Source organism: Oncorhynchus keta, chromosome 29 (assembly GCF_023373465.1).
Source record: "Oncorhynchus keta strain PuntledgeMale-10-30-2019 chromosome 29, Oket_V2, whole genome shotgun sequence".
Lineage (NCBI taxonomy): Eukaryota > Metazoa > Chordata > Actinopteri > Salmoniformes > Salmonidae > Oncorhynchus > Oncorhynchus keta.
In genome coordinates, this window is record NC_068449.1 from 40,178,672 (window position 1) to 40,196,002 (window position 17,331).

General features: G+C 46.0%; 1 protein-coding gene across 1 annotated transcript in view; it reads right to left on the reverse strand.

Annotated features, from left to right (window-relative positions):
- The window catches only part of stard9 (StAR-related lipid transfer (START) domain containing 9), a 56,366-nt gene that overhangs the window by 21,662 nt on the left and 17,373 nt on the right, over nucleotides 1-17,331 (reverse strand). Inside the window, exons 4-20 of the mRNA XM_052486569.1 lie at nucleotides 9,594-9,710; nucleotides 9,312-9,344; nucleotides 8,959-9,020; nucleotides 8,711-8,823; nucleotides 7,458-7,600; nucleotides 7,270-7,337; nucleotides 6,932-7,029; nucleotides 6,234-6,461; nucleotides 5,882-5,979; nucleotides 5,546-5,623; nucleotides 5,308-5,385; nucleotides 4,979-5,158; nucleotides 3,936-3,987; nucleotides 2,691-2,816; nucleotides 2,424-2,506; nucleotides 2,267-2,328; nucleotides 1,031-1,248 (exon numbers count right to left, since the gene is read on the reverse strand). Of these exons, the coding sequence (XP_052342529.1) occupies nucleotides 1,031-1,248; nucleotides 2,267-2,328; nucleotides 2,424-2,506; nucleotides 2,691-2,816; nucleotides 3,936-3,987; nucleotides 4,979-5,158; nucleotides 5,308-5,385; nucleotides 5,546-5,623; nucleotides 5,882-5,979; nucleotides 6,234-6,461; nucleotides 6,932-7,029; nucleotides 7,270-7,337; nucleotides 7,458-7,600; nucleotides 8,711-8,823; nucleotides 8,959-9,020; nucleotides 9,312-9,344; nucleotides 9,594-9,710 (1,837 nt within the window). The remainder of the gene's footprint in view (nucleotides 1-1,030; nucleotides 1,249-2,266; nucleotides 2,329-2,423; nucleotides 2,507-2,690; nucleotides 2,817-3,935; nucleotides 3,988-4,978; nucleotides 5,159-5,307; nucleotides 5,386-5,545; nucleotides 5,624-5,881; nucleotides 5,980-6,233; nucleotides 6,462-6,931; nucleotides 7,030-7,269; nucleotides 7,338-7,457; nucleotides 7,601-8,710; nucleotides 8,824-8,958; nucleotides 9,021-9,311; nucleotides 9,345-9,593; nucleotides 9,711-17,331) is intronic.

Below are 17,331 nucleotides of genomic sequence, written 5' to 3' on the forward strand. Positions count from 1 at the left end.
TACACAGGTATGTGTATTAAAGTAGTCAAAAGTTGAGTATTCGGTACCAGTATTCCCAACACAATGCCTACATCAAGCTTGTGACTCTACAAAGATGTTGGATGCATTTGCATTATGGGTTTGTTGTGTTTCACATTATGTTGTGCCCAATATACATCACTGATAAATAATGTATTGTGTCATTTTGGAGTCACTTTTACTGTAAATAAGAATAGAATATGTTTCTAAACACTTCTACATTCATGTGGATTCTACCATGATTATTGATAATCATGAATGAATCATGAATAATGAGGAGTGACAAAATTAGAGGCGTGAATATCATACCCCCAAGACATGCTAACCTCTCACCATACCCCCCCCCCCCAAAAAAAATGCTAATATTGGTTATGATATTTAAATGCCTCCAACTTTCTCACTCATCATTATTCACAATTCATTCATTATTATCCGCAATCATGGTAGCATCCACATTAACGTAGAAGTGTTGTGAAACCAAACATTTGATCTTCAAATATGAAACATTTTGGAAAGGGGGATACCTAAGTCAGTTGCACAACTGAATGCACTCAACCAAAATGTGTCTTCCGCATTTAACCCAACCCCCCTGAATCAGAGAGGTGCGGCGGGCTGCCTTAATCGACGTCATCGGCGCCCAGGGAGCAGTTGTTGTTGTGGGTTAACTGCCTTGCTCAAGGGCAGAACGACGCATTTTTCCACCTTTTCCGGCTCGAGAATCCAAACCAGCGACGTTTCGGTTACAGGCCGAACGCTCTTAACGCTATGCTACCCCCAGCATCCAAAATGCTGGAGTGTAGAGTCAAATTAAAAGTCCTAGCTTCACTATCCAACTAGATACACAGACAAAAATGCAAAACATGTGTCTATTTCTCTTCACATCTCTAATGTATCAAAACATGTCTCTACTGAGAGACAGGTCAAATCCACATTCAAGCTATTCTCTCAAAGTATACTGTACATTATGTATTGTACTGAGTACTGTGTGAGTCGATGAAGGTGTGCTACTCACTGTCAATGTGTTGTTGTCTCAGATGGGCCTGTTCGCTCTCCAGGTCTCTCTCAGCCCGTCTCTGTTCAGTCTGGATCTCCTGGCGTAAACACTCCACGTACCCCCTTCGCTCCTCCACGTACTTCACCTGGTCCTTTACACACTGAGGCTTGCTGGCTGGATCCTCTCCTTCAGCCACACAGCACCCGGTCTGTCCCAGGACCACCTCTCCTCCAAGCCTGTTCACATAGACATAAATACAAATGAGTGAGAAGTAGGTCCAGAACACAGACGTGACCAAATACCAAATAAAAGCAGAATTCATTCCAATGGAATAGAGATAGTTGAAAACAAATCTTCACCGAGCCTACACATTTTCAGTAATCTATTCAAAGACGTTCTACGACAATTTTACCTCAGCGCAGTGAAGCTTTCATTAAGGACAGAGATCCCTAAAACACTGAGAGCTCTGGCTCCTTGCCTAAGCAGAGTTTTAATGAGAGCTAATGTTGTTAGAGTTTAATGCAGCGTCTCTCCTGTAACCAAGCAACGGCCCAGCCTTGTCTGTAAACAACAAACGATGATTCCACCAAGACACTGATAAAAAAAACGAGAACACCTTCCCCATGCTGGCCCATGTTGACTCCAATGTTTCCCACAGATGTGTTAATTGGACCATTCTTGATACACACAGGAAACTGTTCAGGGTGAAAAACCCAGCAGCGGTGCAGTTCTTGACTCAACCCGGTGTGCCTGGCACCTACTGTACTACCATACCCCGTTCAAAGGCACTTCAATCTTTTGTCTTGCCCATTCACCCTCTGAATGGCACGCATACACAATCCATGTCTCAATTGTCTCAAGGCTTAAAAATACTTCTTTCACCTGTCGTCGTCCCCCCCCCCCCTTCAGCTACACTGATTGAAAAGGATTTAACATGTGACATCAATAAGGGATCATCGCTTTCACCTAAATTCACCTGGTCAGTCTGTGTCACGTCTATGTACATTGTAAGCACTCTCTCTCTGTCGTTCTGTACACAGAAACATGCATGAAGCATTACTAGCCATTAATCGTTTGTACCAGTGGTAGGTTGTACTCCATAAAATACATAGAAAATATGTATTCCATGAGTCTACTATGAGAGCTCAGCAGAATCCTTTCAGCGTGTAGTGTAGTTCAGAGATGCTCCTGGCCTGTGCTTGTCAGTGGGTGCTGGTTAGTTTAGATTGAGTGTGTGTGTGTGTGTTCGTTTACCTGGGGTCGGAGGTTAAGGATCGAAGGTCACTGTAGCTGCAGTTCAGTGCACCCTCACTGGCCTGTCAAGAAGAGGATGTCGTTAGGTATCATCATCCCCACCACCATCACTATCATCATCGCCATCATCATCATATTTATGCTCAGGAGTACCCACCCGTCTGCGTTCCCTCAGGACTGCAGCCTCTGCTGGGTGGTTGAACCGGAACTTGTGAACACCACCAATCGTGATCACTGACCCTGAAGACAGAGAGATACATACCAAAAATGTTACACAGTTGTTGGGCCTCCAAGTGCTACTCTACACGCTCCTAGCTGCACAGCTTACTCTGGCACTGTTGTTACTGTAAATTGAAGTGTAACAAGACAGACACTCTTTGACAAGGGATTCAGAAGAGTGTTTGAGAACTAGGTGAGGGCCTACCTTGGGCCAGTCTGCAGGGCTCTGTCACCTCCCTGTCGTTGACCATGCAGACACTCCCTGGCAGCGGCCTCAGGGTGACCACTCCAGACTGGTTTTCTATCTCACAGGTGGCGCCGCCCTGGAGGACTGGAGGGGAAAGACATACACTAAGGAACTCCAAAATCAAACGCATTTGAAGTTGCAAATGCTTCTCCAAAAGACATGTACTGCATGCACGAGATCTATCTAATACTCACGTAGGATATATCAATATGACAGATAATAAACAGAGAACATAGGAGATATCAATATGACAGAGAACATAGGAGATATCAATATGACAGAGAACATAGGAGATATCAATATGACAGAGAACATAGGAGATATCAATATGACAGATAATAAACAGAGAACATAGGAGATATCAATATGAAAGATAATAAACAGAGAACATAGGAGATATCAATATGACAGATAATAAACAGAGAACATAGGATATATCAATATGACAGAGAACATAGGAGATATCAATATGACAGATAATAAACAGAGAACATAGGAGATATCAATATGACAGAGAACATAGGAGATATCAATATGACAGATAATAAACAGAGAACATAGGAGATATCAATATGACAGATAATAAACAGAGAACATAGGAGATATCAATATGAAAGATAATAAACAGAGAACATAGGAGATATCAATATGACAGATAATAAACAGAGAACATAGGATATATCAATATGACAGAGAACATAGGAGATATCAATATGACAGATAATAAACAGAGAACATAGGAGATATCAATATGACAGAGAACATAGGAGATATCAATATGACAGATAATAAACAGAGAACATAGGAGATATCAATATGACAGATAATAAACAGAGAACATAGGAGATCTCAATATGACAGATAATAAACAGAGAACATAGGAGATATCAATATGACAGATAATAAACAGAGAACATAGGAGATATCAATATGACAGATAATAAACAGAGAACATAGGAGATATCAATATGACAGAGAACATAGGAGATATCAAAATAACATAATAAACAGAGAACATAGGATATATCAATATGACAGAGAACATAGGAGATATCAATATGACAGAGAACATAGGAGATATCAAAATAACAGATAATAAACAGAGAACATAGGAGATATCAATATGACAGAGAACATAGGAGATATCAATATGACAGATAATAAACAGAGAACATAGGAGATATCAATATGACATCAGCCTACCTATTTGTGGTTCAACCAGTTTGTCCTGAGGTCCAATCGTGGTCACCCCCTCCTACAACAGAGGGTAGTGAAGAGTTCAGGATGACAGAGGGTTTAAACAGTGGATGGGAGAAGAAAAAAAACATGTCAACAAACGCACGGTTGGGTGTGCCTTAAACAAACATTTCATAACAGAACAAATTACTACCACATGACGTTCTACTACACGAAGCATGACTCTCACAGGCCTCAGAGCCCTACACTTAGGCTTGCTTTCAGGAAAACAATTATTTGTTTACCAAATGCTATCTTGTGGGATCAAAAGGCTAGCTTATGTAACTACAGCCCCACGACAGGAGCGGTATGGATTCCAAGGTGGTTTCTGCTCTTTAAATACAGGAAGTGGCATAATCATCGGCCCTAAAGCCATTCTAGTCATTGTCAGAATCTGGATAGACGTAGGTCCACAGAGCCCGTGCCTCACAACGGGGGGGGGGAGAAAAAGAGAGGGGACCGAGTGAAAACGCACCTCGTCTTAACATCGAGCAGTACAAAGAGAGAGAAGGAAGAACAGGGAGGGAGAATCTAGTAGACAAAAAAAAAAGAGAAACATTTCAGTCATAGAAAGAAGCAAGAGAAGAAGTGTAGTGCAGAGGTACATGTAGAATGGGAGTGGATGTGGATGTGTGTACGTGCGTGTGCCTGTGCGTGTGCGTGTGTGTGCGTGTGTGTGTGTGCGTGCGTGTGCCTGTGCGTGTGTGTGTGTGTGTGTGCTCATGCGCGCGTGTGTGTGCCAGCGTCCATGCGTATGCACGCTCGTACCGTGAGCTGATAGAAGGTGACCCCGGTGCTGAGTACATCCCGGTCCAGGGAAATAGGGTGTGGTACCAGGGCGTGGATGAGGATATGTGTGTTAGTATCTGAAGGTGTGTATTATATATACCCTGAGGTGATAGAAGGTGACCCCGGTGCTGAGTACGTCCCAGTCCAGGGAAATAGGGTGTGGTACCAGGGCGTGGATGAGGATATGTGTATTAGTATCCGAAGGTGTGTATTATATATACCCTGAGGTGATAGAAGGTGACCCCGGTGCTGAGTACGTCCCGGTCCAGTGTAATAAGGTGTGGTAACAGGGAGTGTATGAGAAAACCAGCCCGGTCTCTGTTGATATCCACACTGTACTGTTCCAACAGCTCCTTCTTGTCCCGCCAGCTCTCTGACCAGTCCTTCGTCAGCTGATCCACCTGGAGGAGGGAAGATTAGGGTCAGGCAGAGTGGAGAGGAGTCAGGAGCATAGATTGTATAAAAAGGACAAGATGTGGTAATATTTACTATTTACTAAAAGTGACGGTACACAGTTCTAGTGGGAAGTCTGATAGATGAGCCTCTCTACCTTTAGTTCGTTCTGTAACACCATGTCGGACAGACTGCCGTCTCGCTCGTCGCTCAGAGAAGGGCTGGGATTCCGCTGCTGTGAAGGAATTACCACAGACATTTTGGTTAATGTTACAAGACAAAGGCAGTAATAACCTAGAATTGAAATGACTTCAAATCATTTTTTCCCCCAATAACACCGCTGGCGCATGCGATTATAAATCCTAGTGAAAACCCCGATCCCGTGGAACCAGTACCATCTCGAAGCTGAGCAGCATGCTCTTCAGCCTGTCAATCTCCTCACGTAGCTCTCTGATCAACCTCACACTGGCATCCTGTCGAGAGGCAAGACATGAGGCAATTACGATGCTCAGACACTAGCACAACCAAACACTCAGAGGCAATGGACTGGAACAAAGGCAAAACGCTACCACTAATATTGTAGCCCCAACCGGTACTCAAACCCAGGTCCCTACGACTGTCAGGCCGACACCTCTATCGTTACGTCGAGAGGTCATAACCCCTTGACAAGGCTCACTAGGTGGTGGACGAAAGGTCGCGGCAACATACAGCAGAATGCTCAGAACACTCGCCTCGTTGACGCGTGGCTTGTTGACGATGTTCCTGGCGTGAGCAGCATAGCGCAGGGTGCTGAGAGTCTCGTTGTAGCTTCTGCAGGACGGGGACACGGCTGCAAGACACAGGCAGGGGGGGGTCAGATATATTGTTGGGATAATAACGCAACAGTACCCTCATTACAACCACTGACTGGACTCATTCAGCAACAACTGTCTTTCTTCAGTGCTGTCGTATAGACAAACGATTGCCCATCGTACATTGCCAAATGACTAAATCATAAGTGCAACAAAAGAAAAACGTGATCACTATTTCCACTCCCACTAGTTGACGCAAATGTGCAACGCAATGCCAATATTCCTCACTCACTGGCGATCATGATGGTCTTGGAGTTTCCTCCCAGGCTGTCTTTGAGGAGCCATGTGAGGACAGAGTCCCTGTAGGGGATGAAGCAGTGTCTTCTCCCTCCTCCTCCTCCTCCTCCTCCTCCTCCCCCAGACAGAGAGCTGGTGTGGCTGCCCACAGTGCTGCCTGCATCGCCCTCACTGGCCACGCTGTTGATGCTCTGACAACTACTGGACATCTGGGAGTTCTGGGCTGGAAAGGGACAGACGTAGTTCAGGGTTGATGTTTTATTGGAGATAGCCGTACACAGGGGAGACAAGGGGAGAGTTAGGTTACAGAGACAGAGAAAGGGAAAGAGACAGGGACAGAGACAGGGACAGGACAGAGACGGGGGCAAAAGATGGGGACAATGAGAGGAAAGGACAAGAGACAAAGACAGGGAGAGATACAGGGTCAGGGGGGGGATTGGGTTAGGAGTAGGGTAGTCTCACTTGGCTAGTCTTACAGAACAGAAGATAAGTAGGGCACTGGGTCAGTTACGTGAGGCACAGTGCTGTGCGGAGAGCACATCTACAAATATCAGCCTGTACGAATGAAAGATGTGCATGTATGTACAGCATGATCTGGGTACTGAAAGCTAAGTGGATTCTGACAAGGAGATGGTAGAACACAGATATGAAGGCAGTACTTCCCAATAAAAAAATGTCCCGTTTAATATTTACCCAGAGCAGAGATGACGATACCCAGGGTCACCAGGGATTTGTTGATGTTGGATCCCTCAGTGAGTCGGTCTCTGCAGTAGTGGGGGTCTGCTCTCTCGCTGTCAGGCAGAGCAACAACAACACACTGGAACATCGCATATTCTAGAGAAACGCAACGCTGGAAATGGTACCATAGCGAAACGCTACCGTGAGATAAAAAGAGACTGCCGGGTCAGTGAACCCACAGTCATGGCAGAAGAGATCCACTAGGAGGCAGCTTGCTCATGGATACTGAGACCTGTATCTGGGATGATTAGGCATCTGGGAATACGCAGGGCTAATCTCTTCAACAAACTCACCTGCCAGCCAGGTCTACCAGGTGGATCTTGCTGACGATCTCTGAGGGAAGGTTATTCTCCAGAATAGCCTGCATGGGGACGAATAAATAGACTGGAATAACTACTGTGACTGATAGATCGGCAGGGTCGTGACCTGGGCGAGTGAATCCAAGTGCCGGGATTGGATTGATGCCGGGTTGGGACCTCACCTGGGTGTACTGGATGGTGAAGATGGCATGGGATCTGCTGCTGGCATCGTGGATGTGTGTTGCCGCGGTGATGCGGTTGGCGATGCCCTCCTCCAATAGCTCCACCGCCTGCTTGTAGTCAGACACTACGTGCTGGGACAGGTCTGTGGAGAGGAGAGGAGAGGAGGGAGAGGAGGAGAGGAGAGGAGAGGAGAGGAGAGGAGAGGAGAGGAGAGGAGAGGAGAGGAAAGAGACAGACAGACAGACAGACAGACAGACAGACAGACAGACAGACAGACAGACAGACAGACAGACAGACAGACAGACAGACAGAAAGCAGTTATCAATACCACCTAAAAATATGCAGAAACATATCAAACAGAATAATAATGTTTAATTGAACAACATTGTCTGAGTTGGCAGTGATGTGCGATTAGGAAGTGATGAGGAACTAAGTTACTACAGTGTGGTTCAGCTGAATCACGTCTGGTGTCTCGCACAGCCACAAAAACCCTCCAATAGCTTTTAACTTCCCAAGTGATGAAGTCAGTGGTGAGGAAAACATTTTTGCACGCTTCTTAGACCAAGAGACTTAATGGTGGTAAGGGGTTGGGGGAACCAGATAGAGAAAGAGAGAGGAGACTCTGGAGAACCAAACATTATAATCTGGTCTGTGTGTAGAGTACAGCAATGTTCTTCATGCTGCCACCAGGAAGTGACATCCCTTCCTGTGATGCTCGGGGAGTTTTCCTGATACAGACAATGAGTGGATGTTGGGCTTGAGGGAATAGAGGGAAGAGGGGGAGACGGAGAGAGGGAGAGAGAGAAAGAGAAGTGATGAAAGAAAAAAGAGAGAGAGTGAGAGAGTAAGAAATAGAGAGAGAGAGAGGCAGAGAGAACGAGAGAGGCAAAGGGAGAGAGAGAGTGAGGGAGGGAGGGAGAGAAAAAGAGAGAGCAAAGTGCAGAGCCTGGGTTCAAGCCGGGATTGCAACTCTGTTATTAATAATCAAAGTTGAGTCCTAAACACAAGGCTAGAAGACTAAGAGGACCACAACATCCCACTAAGACTGACCTCTAAGATAAGCATGCAAACCTTTATCATTATACTGCTCACCACAGCTACACCACATATCCACTGAGTTGGCGAGTGAATCCTATCCCGCACATACGCATTCCTCCCCACACACTGGATCGGTGTAAATTTGGACATAATGGGTATTGTATGTACCATCCACTACGGCTTCATGTAGTAGACACTTGTTCGGTCCCCTCACCTTGTACGTAGGGTCCCTTCTCAGGGTGCTCCCTAACCCGTAGGGAGTCTTTCTTCTTCCGCTCTCTGCCTCGCAGCAGGTCACGGACGCGCTCATTATAGATCTCCAGAAAGCTGCAGGTGAAGGAGAGTAAAAATGCACCGTCACAAGGAACTGGCACGACACCTAGATACCAATGTGCGCTCACTGATAGCTGGAGTCAGGCGATCACTCAAGGAGAAATAGGCAAACACGCAGCCCCCTCGTACCTGATCTCAACCCTGCTGGAGTTTTGTCCTTCGGGGAAGGTGGCATCAGATCTGAACAGGCCCTGGAGAGAAAAGATAAACAACAAAATCAATCTGGCGCTGAGTCGTCTTGTGTGATCCACAGTGCAGAAGTAGTACAGCGCTCCTGTGAATAACTTGAATGAATGACTTTTTACTGCCGCATGAGGATTTTGGGTATGAGCCCTGGTTCAGCGTGCATAGGAGCGTGCATAGGAGGCAACGTCACGACAACTATACAGGTCCTGGAGATACCAGACAGGTGGAACAGGTCAATAGCCAGAACACTACCTCACGAGACCCTCTAGACTGAATTATGGGACCGATTCCTTTACCTGACAAATCCTGGGGGTCAGGCCCATGGAGTCCTGAGAGGAGAGGAGGAGGAGGAGGAGGAGGAGAGCGCGAGGGAGGAAAAGAGAAGAGTCATTCACTTTATTGGCACTGTGCCTCCAAATCAAATAAAATCACTGTGCCTCCTTTCAACACAGAGCAGAGAACGCCAAACGGGGATGTTCCAGATTATATGAGAGGTAACACTGTCCTGACAACACTTTATAAGTGCCGCCGTAATGCATTATACCTGCATAAAGTCAAGCGTTATAACCCTTCCTCACCTGCGTGCCCATCATGGTGTAGGTCTTGCCGGTGCCAGTCTGCCCGTAGGCAAACAGACAGACGTTGTAGCCCTCTGACGCCCCGGCCAGCACCGACACTCCCAGATCCTGGAACACCTACAGGAGAGCACACAAACACACAACCAGTATGAAGAAAAGACGACATAGTGTCGGGCGACAAGAAGACAACGGACAAGCAGGGTATTCTTAAATTCTATGCCGTAAAGGTCGACAGTTAAAGGGCAGAGGTATGGGCGAGAGCAGCTGGCGTCCTCGGTGAAGTTCAGCCAGACACAATGCTGAGGAACCCAGCCGGTGGCCTCGGTGTGATACATGGTGTCATGGAGTGCTTCTATGGCTGTATTCAGATGAAGTTCAGCCAGACACAATGCTGAGGAACCCAGCCGGTGGCCTCGGTTGTTGCTTCCCTGCAGAGGTGGACAGGTAAGGAGCAGAGCCAGGGAAGTGCTAAGGAGAACAGAGTCAGGAGGTCAGCTAATACTGAGAGCAAACACCCTGCTAGAGCGAGGAGGAGGGCCGGGAGGCTGGGTGGCAGGGCGGGAAGGTGGGGGAGTTGAAAGCGAGTCGCCGAGCAGGCAAAAAACCTCTCGAAAGGAGCGTAAGAGCTAAGAGCGCGGTGTCCCTGAGGAGGTCCCATACCTATAGCCACAGAGCCAGTATGGGCACATCGTTTCCCTTCCTCCCCTCGGGCCAGGGAGAGATCAGAGAGAGGGGGTTGAAGGAGTACCCGCCGCCCAGGCCTGAGGACATGCTTGACCCCCAGCAGCCCAGCCAGCAGGCCCAGACCCAGGTAAACACACCAGCAGCAGCAGGAAGTTGATCCAGAGGCAGACCCCAGACACAGCACATTCTCCTTCATAACCACAACACAGAGGATCCGTAAGGAGGGCCCAGAGCCACTGAGAGTTTAGGGAACATTGAGACGGCGTGAGGGGAGGAGTTCTCCCACACTGCTCCCCCAGCACAAACAATCACACAGGTTTCAACACAGTTCCACTCCTCCCTTAGAAGCTCTCAGCCAACGTAACGACCAACAGAACTGGAGCTATACGTTACTGGAGCTATACGTCACTGGAGCTATACGTTACTGGAGCTATACGTTACTGGAGCTATACGTCACTGGAGCTATACGTCACTGGAGCTATACGTCACTGGAGCTATACGTTACTGGAGCTATACGTCACTGGAGCTATACGTTACTGGAGCTATACGTCACTGGAGCTATACGTCACTGGAGCTATACGTCACTGGAGCTATACGTCACTGGAGCTATACGTCACTGGAGCTATACGTTACTGGAGCTATACGTTACTGGAGCTATACGTCACTGGAGCTATACGTCACTGGAGCTATACGTCACTGGAGCTATACGTCACTGGAGCTATACGTCACTGGAGCTATACGTCACTGGAGCTATACGTCACTGGAGCTATACGTCACTGGAGCTATACGTCACTGGAGCTATACGTTACTGGAGCTATACGTCACTGGAGCTATACGTCACTGGAGCTATACGTCACTGGAGCTATACGTCACTGGAGCTATACGTCACTGGAGCTATACGTCACTGGAGCTATACGTCACTGGAGCTATACGTCACTGGAGCTATACGTCACTGGAGCTATACGTTACTGGAGCTATACGTCACTGGAGCTATACGTTACTGGAGCTATACGTCACTGGAGCTATACGTTACTGGAGCTATACGTTACTGGAGCTATACGTCACTGGAGCTATACGTCACTGGAGCTATACGTCACTGGAGCTATACGTCACTGGAGCTATATGTTACTGGAGCTATACGTTACTGGAGCTATACGTTACTGGAGCTATACGTCACTGGAGCTATACGTCACTGGAGCTATACGTCACTGGAGCTATACGTTACTGGAGCTATACGTCACTGGAGCTATACGTCACTGGAGCTATACGTCACTGGAGCTATACGTCACTGGAGCTATACGTTACTGGAGCTATACGTCACTGGAGCTATACGTCACTGGAGCTATACGTCACTGGAGCTATATGTCACTGGAGCTATACGTTACTGGAGCTATACGTTACTGGAGCTATACGTTACTGGAGCTATACGTTACTGGAGCTATACGTTACACAAACCCAGAGAAAAGCCCTCGAATGTACACAAAGAGCAGGACAACGTTTTGGTTGGATAAAGCCCTCAATGACCGGGGCAATGTTTTGGTTGGATAAAGCCCTCAATGACCGGGGCGATGTTTTGGTTGGATAAAGCCCTCAATGACCGGGGCAATGTTTTGGTTGGATAAAGCCCTTAATGACCGGGGCAATGTTTTGGTTGGATAAAGCCCTCAATGACCGGGGCAATGTTTTGGTTGGATAAAGCCCTCAATGACCGGGGCAATGTTTTGGTTGGATAAAGCCCTCAATGACCGGGGCAATGTTTTGGTTGGATAAAGCCCTCAATGACCGGGGCAATGTTTTGGTTGGATAAAGCCCTCAATGACCGGGGCAATGTTTTGGTTGGATAAAGCCCTCAATGACCGGGGCAATGTTTTGGTTGGATAAAGCCCTCAAGACCCTCCAATAAGATTCGCTTAATAACCAAACGGTCAGTTTCAACAAGGTCAACATTTGTTTCCGTCAGTAAAGAGGGTCAATATTGACCAGAGAGGTGTAGTCAGCCAGTCAGCCAGCAAGCCAGACAGTCAGTCAGTCAGTCAGTCAGTGCACATGGAGAACAAAACAGAGGGCACCAGTAGTTTTATGTCTTAACTGCCGTTGACCACATGCCAACACAGAAACAACCAAACAAGCACACACACAAAGTATCTCAGACGAAAATCAACAGCATCACTACTGCAATGTATCCTGTCTCTCCTAACAGCTAGCAGCAGGCCAACACACGTGAGATTTGAGATTGGGTTACGCGATCACTACCAGTAGCCTTGTGTCTTATCTAATGGTTTTTCCCCCGCATGTCAACACAGAAACGGTCAAATAACTACAGCACCCAGTAACCCAATGAACACATGTGTACATGTCTACGTGCCAACAGGCAAACCCTTACGGCAGTAACAGTCTATCAACGTCACCATAGGATGCCTCAACAGCAGGAGAGAAAAGGAGAGAGGGTACTGGGTAGGCAGTTGTTATCCTACAAAGGAATGCACAACAAACCTATTGCAGTGGGTTTCAATCCACTAATGATTTTATTTGAGATTTTAAAATAACAGTGGGGAGTGTAAATGGTATTTGAAGCTTTTGACAATGCAAAATATTTACAATAACAATAATAGTTCACTGCTAACATGAACTAAATATGACCTCCGAGATATTTTATGTTTAAAAAAAAATCCTTGAATCGCGAATGGTGGTCCTCAAGAGCTTTTGACAGTGATTTCGGTGGCCCCCGTGACGGAACAGGTTGGGAACCGCTGACCTATTAGTTTGATAAGTGCACAGAGGGTGGGAGCACTAGTCTGGTCCCAGATCTGTTTGTGCTGTTTAGCCAACTCCATCATGACCATGATGAACATAGGAGGTGGCAAGACAGCACAAACACATGTAGGACCAGGCTATGGGAGCAGTGGTTGTAAATTCAAAGTGTGTTTGTGTGGAAAGTCAATTAGCAGAGCTAGCAACAAAAAAAAGAGTATTCATTACGAATGCTGTGCTGTTGCAGTTAGTCTACATGATGTGTTTGGCTGTTGAAGAAGCTAGACTAGTACATTGTGTGTTTGGTTGTAAGTTATGCTGACTGTAGTGCAGTGGAATCCAGAACACCAAGCTATGCCCCCCTGTAACGCTGCTGCTTGAATAGGGGTTCCCCACACACACACCACAAAGGGCCGTGACACTCCTGTCCCCATAGCATTCGTTACGCTGGACTCTGTCTCTCTCTCTCCCTCCCTCCTGTCCCCCTCTCTCCACCTCAATCTTGCGCCCTCTCCCCTCACTCCTGTCCCCCTCTCTCCACCTCAATCCCCCCCCCCCGCACTACTGTCCCCCCCTCCATCTCTCTCGATAGATCAAACTCTCCTCCCTATCCTCACTAGCAGACAGAATCAGTAGTAACCTTGTTAAAGCATAAACTCTCAGCACACAAAAAGCACGAAACTCCACATCACCACACTACTTTCAACTCTTGACTCTTTCTATACTGACCTTGAGTATGCACACACCTCTCCATTTATCACAATGACTTCTACAGGCAGGGAGGTATTCTTATTGAAGATGAATAACACAGGCCCTGACATCATCTGAATCAGTCTATTGTGTCTCATCATTGTCATATAACAATCCTTTTGGCAGAGGGCTATCCCTGCTGCGGACAGCATCCCTGAAAGACCACAATAGGCTCTCACTGCTCCAACCTACTTTCGCAGAGCCCTGGCCTGGCGGCACAGCAAACTGGGAGGTATGTGGCCAACAAAGCAGACCTGTGTGGTAAGAGACACAGTGCATTATGGGGCTGCTGACTAACTAACTATCCAGATTCAAGCAGGTCATTAAGAGAATTGCCTGCCTGGCCTGGCCTGGCATGGCCTAGGTTACACAATTACCTTCACACAAACTCTCGCACTATCTGGCTGGCTGCCTACCAGCCAGCCAGCCAGCCAGCCAGCCAGATAGTGCGAGAGTTTGTGTGAGAGTAAATGTGTGTTTGTGTAGGTGTTGCTATGTGTCCAACCGGCCCAGAGGAAACTGTATCTGAATACAATGAATAAAGGCTTGGCGTTTGCTTTCCTTCTCTTGACAAAAACAGAAACAAATACAAACCTGCTTCACAATGAAGGGAGGAAAGCAGAATATAGATTCCACTCTGGCAAGGGAAGCACAGGTCAAAACCATCAGGCCAAACAGGGGGACAGGAAGGGGGAAGCAGTGGGAGACCATGGTGACCGACTGAAGGTTTAGTTGGTGTGTGTGTGTACTAGAGGTCGACCGATTAATCGGAATGGCCAATTAATTAGGGCCGATTTCAAGTTATAACAATCGGAAATCTGTATTTTTGGGTGCAGATTTTTAAAAAACATTTTTTTATAACTTCATTTAACTAGGCAATTCGGTTAAGAACACATTCTTATTTTCAATGACGGCCTAGGAACGGTGGGTTAACTGCCTTGTTCAGGGGCAGAATGACAGATTTTCACCTTGTCAGCTCGGGGGATGCAATCTTGCAACCTTACAGTTAACTAGTCCAACGCAATAACGACCTGCCTCTCTCTCGTTGCACTCCACAACTGCCTGTTATGCGAATGCAGTAAGCCAAGATAAGTTGCATTAAACTTATCTTATAAAAAACAATCCATCATAATCACTAGTTAACTACACATGGTTGATGATATTACTAGATATTATCTAGCGTGTCCTGCGTTGCATATAATCTGACTGAGCATACAAGCACACAAGTATCTAAGTATCTGACTGAGCGGTGGTAGGCAGAAGCAGGCCGGTAAACATTCATTCAAACAGCACTTTCGTGCTGGCAATACTAAAGTGCCTATAAGAACATCCAATAGTCAAAGGTTAATGAAATACAAATGGTATAGAGGGAAATAGTCCTATAATTCCTATAATAACTACAACCTAAAACTTCTTACCTGGGAATATTGAAGACTCATGTTGAAAGGAGCCACCAGCTTCCACATGTTCTGAGCAAGGAACTGAAACGTTAGCTTTCTTACATAGCACATATTGCACTTTTACATTCTTCTCCAACACTTTGTTTTTGCATTATTTAAACCAAATTGAACATGTTTCATTATTTACTTGAGGCTAAATTGATTTTATTGATGTATTATATTAGATTAAAATAAGTGTTCATTCATTATTGTTGTAATTGTCATTATTACAAATACATTTTAAAAAATGTACAAATCAGCCAATTAATCGGTATCAGCTTTTATGGTCCTGTTGAAAAATCATAATCGGTCAACCTCTAGTGTGTACTGTAAAACCAAGTGTTTAGGATCTGAACACACAACGAAACACTTTCCTGTAACACTTTTTAAACACGCCAAGGCATTTAGAGTGTTTAGATTGTAAACCCCAGAACACGTTCATTTGCTGTAACACTTTTTAAACACATGAACATGTTTATTCAGCACAAGGAATTTAGATTTTAAACACTAAACACTGGGGGGGGTTATTCTAAAAATCTAGGGCGTAAAGCCATATCTGCATATTTCCCAACAGGCCTTTCAAGTGAATGTGAGAGATACCCACCCATGACTGTGTTTGTTAGTGACAGACGTATGGTTGTTGAATTCAATCATTTCTCTTCCTGAAGCTTTTCACCAAGTGACTGCATAAGTTAGTGTTAATTACAAGTAAGCCCTCTATGACCACTATGACCACATATTATACATTTCATAAGGCATTTAGTTATGGCCTACTCATCCTCTGTGGTCTCCAGCCAGAGCGAGGAAATCCAACAATTGGAATAATTTATCATGTCATGTTCAGTTGGGCTGAAATGTAGGCAAGGTGACAGACATTCCTAACACTGATGGAATGGAAAAGTCACATCAATTTCTAATGACTTAAATGCACTCTAAACAGGACGATGGGCAATGAAACACTAGTGTTTAAAATAGATATAGGTGTTCTCCTGGTTGGAAACTGGAAACCACTGACTATGATGTTTAATCTGGCATTCTAAACGCCTGTGTTTAAGACGAGAACACTTATTGGCTAATCTAAATGCCTAATCTTTAAGTTTTAAACACTGACGTTTAGGTTATAAACGTGTCACGTGTTTCACGGTTTTACAGTGTGTTGGCATGTGTGAGTGCCGTATGGGGACAAGGAGAGGCCACTCCAGAAATGGGTCAGTCCAAGCAGAGGTCAGATCTGGAGCGAGCCGACCCAGAATCCCCCCTCCCCTCTCAGGACCATGACGTCTTCTGATAAACAAAGGAAGGGCAGATTTTGTCGCCAGAAGATCTGAACCTGGATAACAGCTGTTTATAAGAGCTTGTTTTGAAACGTGGATACATTTTAGATTGGAAGCCTGTAATGCGTGGAGTGTGTCAATGGAAAGACAAAACAGAACGGGGGGGGTTGGGAGAAGAAGGAGAGAGAAAAAGAGAGATGGGGGCAGGCAGCTGTAATGGTGCTTATTAATGGTCTCAGTCTACTAATCATTGGCTGTGGTGGACTGACTACAGTGGCCGGGTCTGTTTTCATGTGGCCTGCTCTACACCAGCGCCTGGACTGGAAAACTCCTTACTATGCTCTGTCTGTCTGTCTGTCAATGCAAGTGCTCTTCTATGAAGCCACGGCCGAATAACGTCAACGCCTCACCACTTTCCAGGTTTGAAGAGACAAAAAACCCCACCATTTACTTTCCTACTACTACACACACATTACACATGTCATATAGTAAGGGGGATCCTTGGGCTAAAACAGTGGGCCTTGGTTGGGCAATCGGGAAACGTAAAGAAACAGACACAGCAGCCATAATCCAACAGAACCAGGGCCGTATTCACAAAGGAGAGCTGAGCTCGAATCAGGCCCCCCTCTTTCTATGTAATCTTACTCTAAAAAGGGCAAAACTGATCCTATATCAGCACTCCTACTTTAAGACTCTTTGTGAATACAGGCCCAGGTCTCACGGTTAGTGCTGCACTCTCGCCAAGACTGGACAGGACAGCTGCATTGGAACTGGAACCTACAACATGGGTCAGTCAGTCCGTTTCAGTCCCACACTTTCCAACTAGGTTGACACCAACAC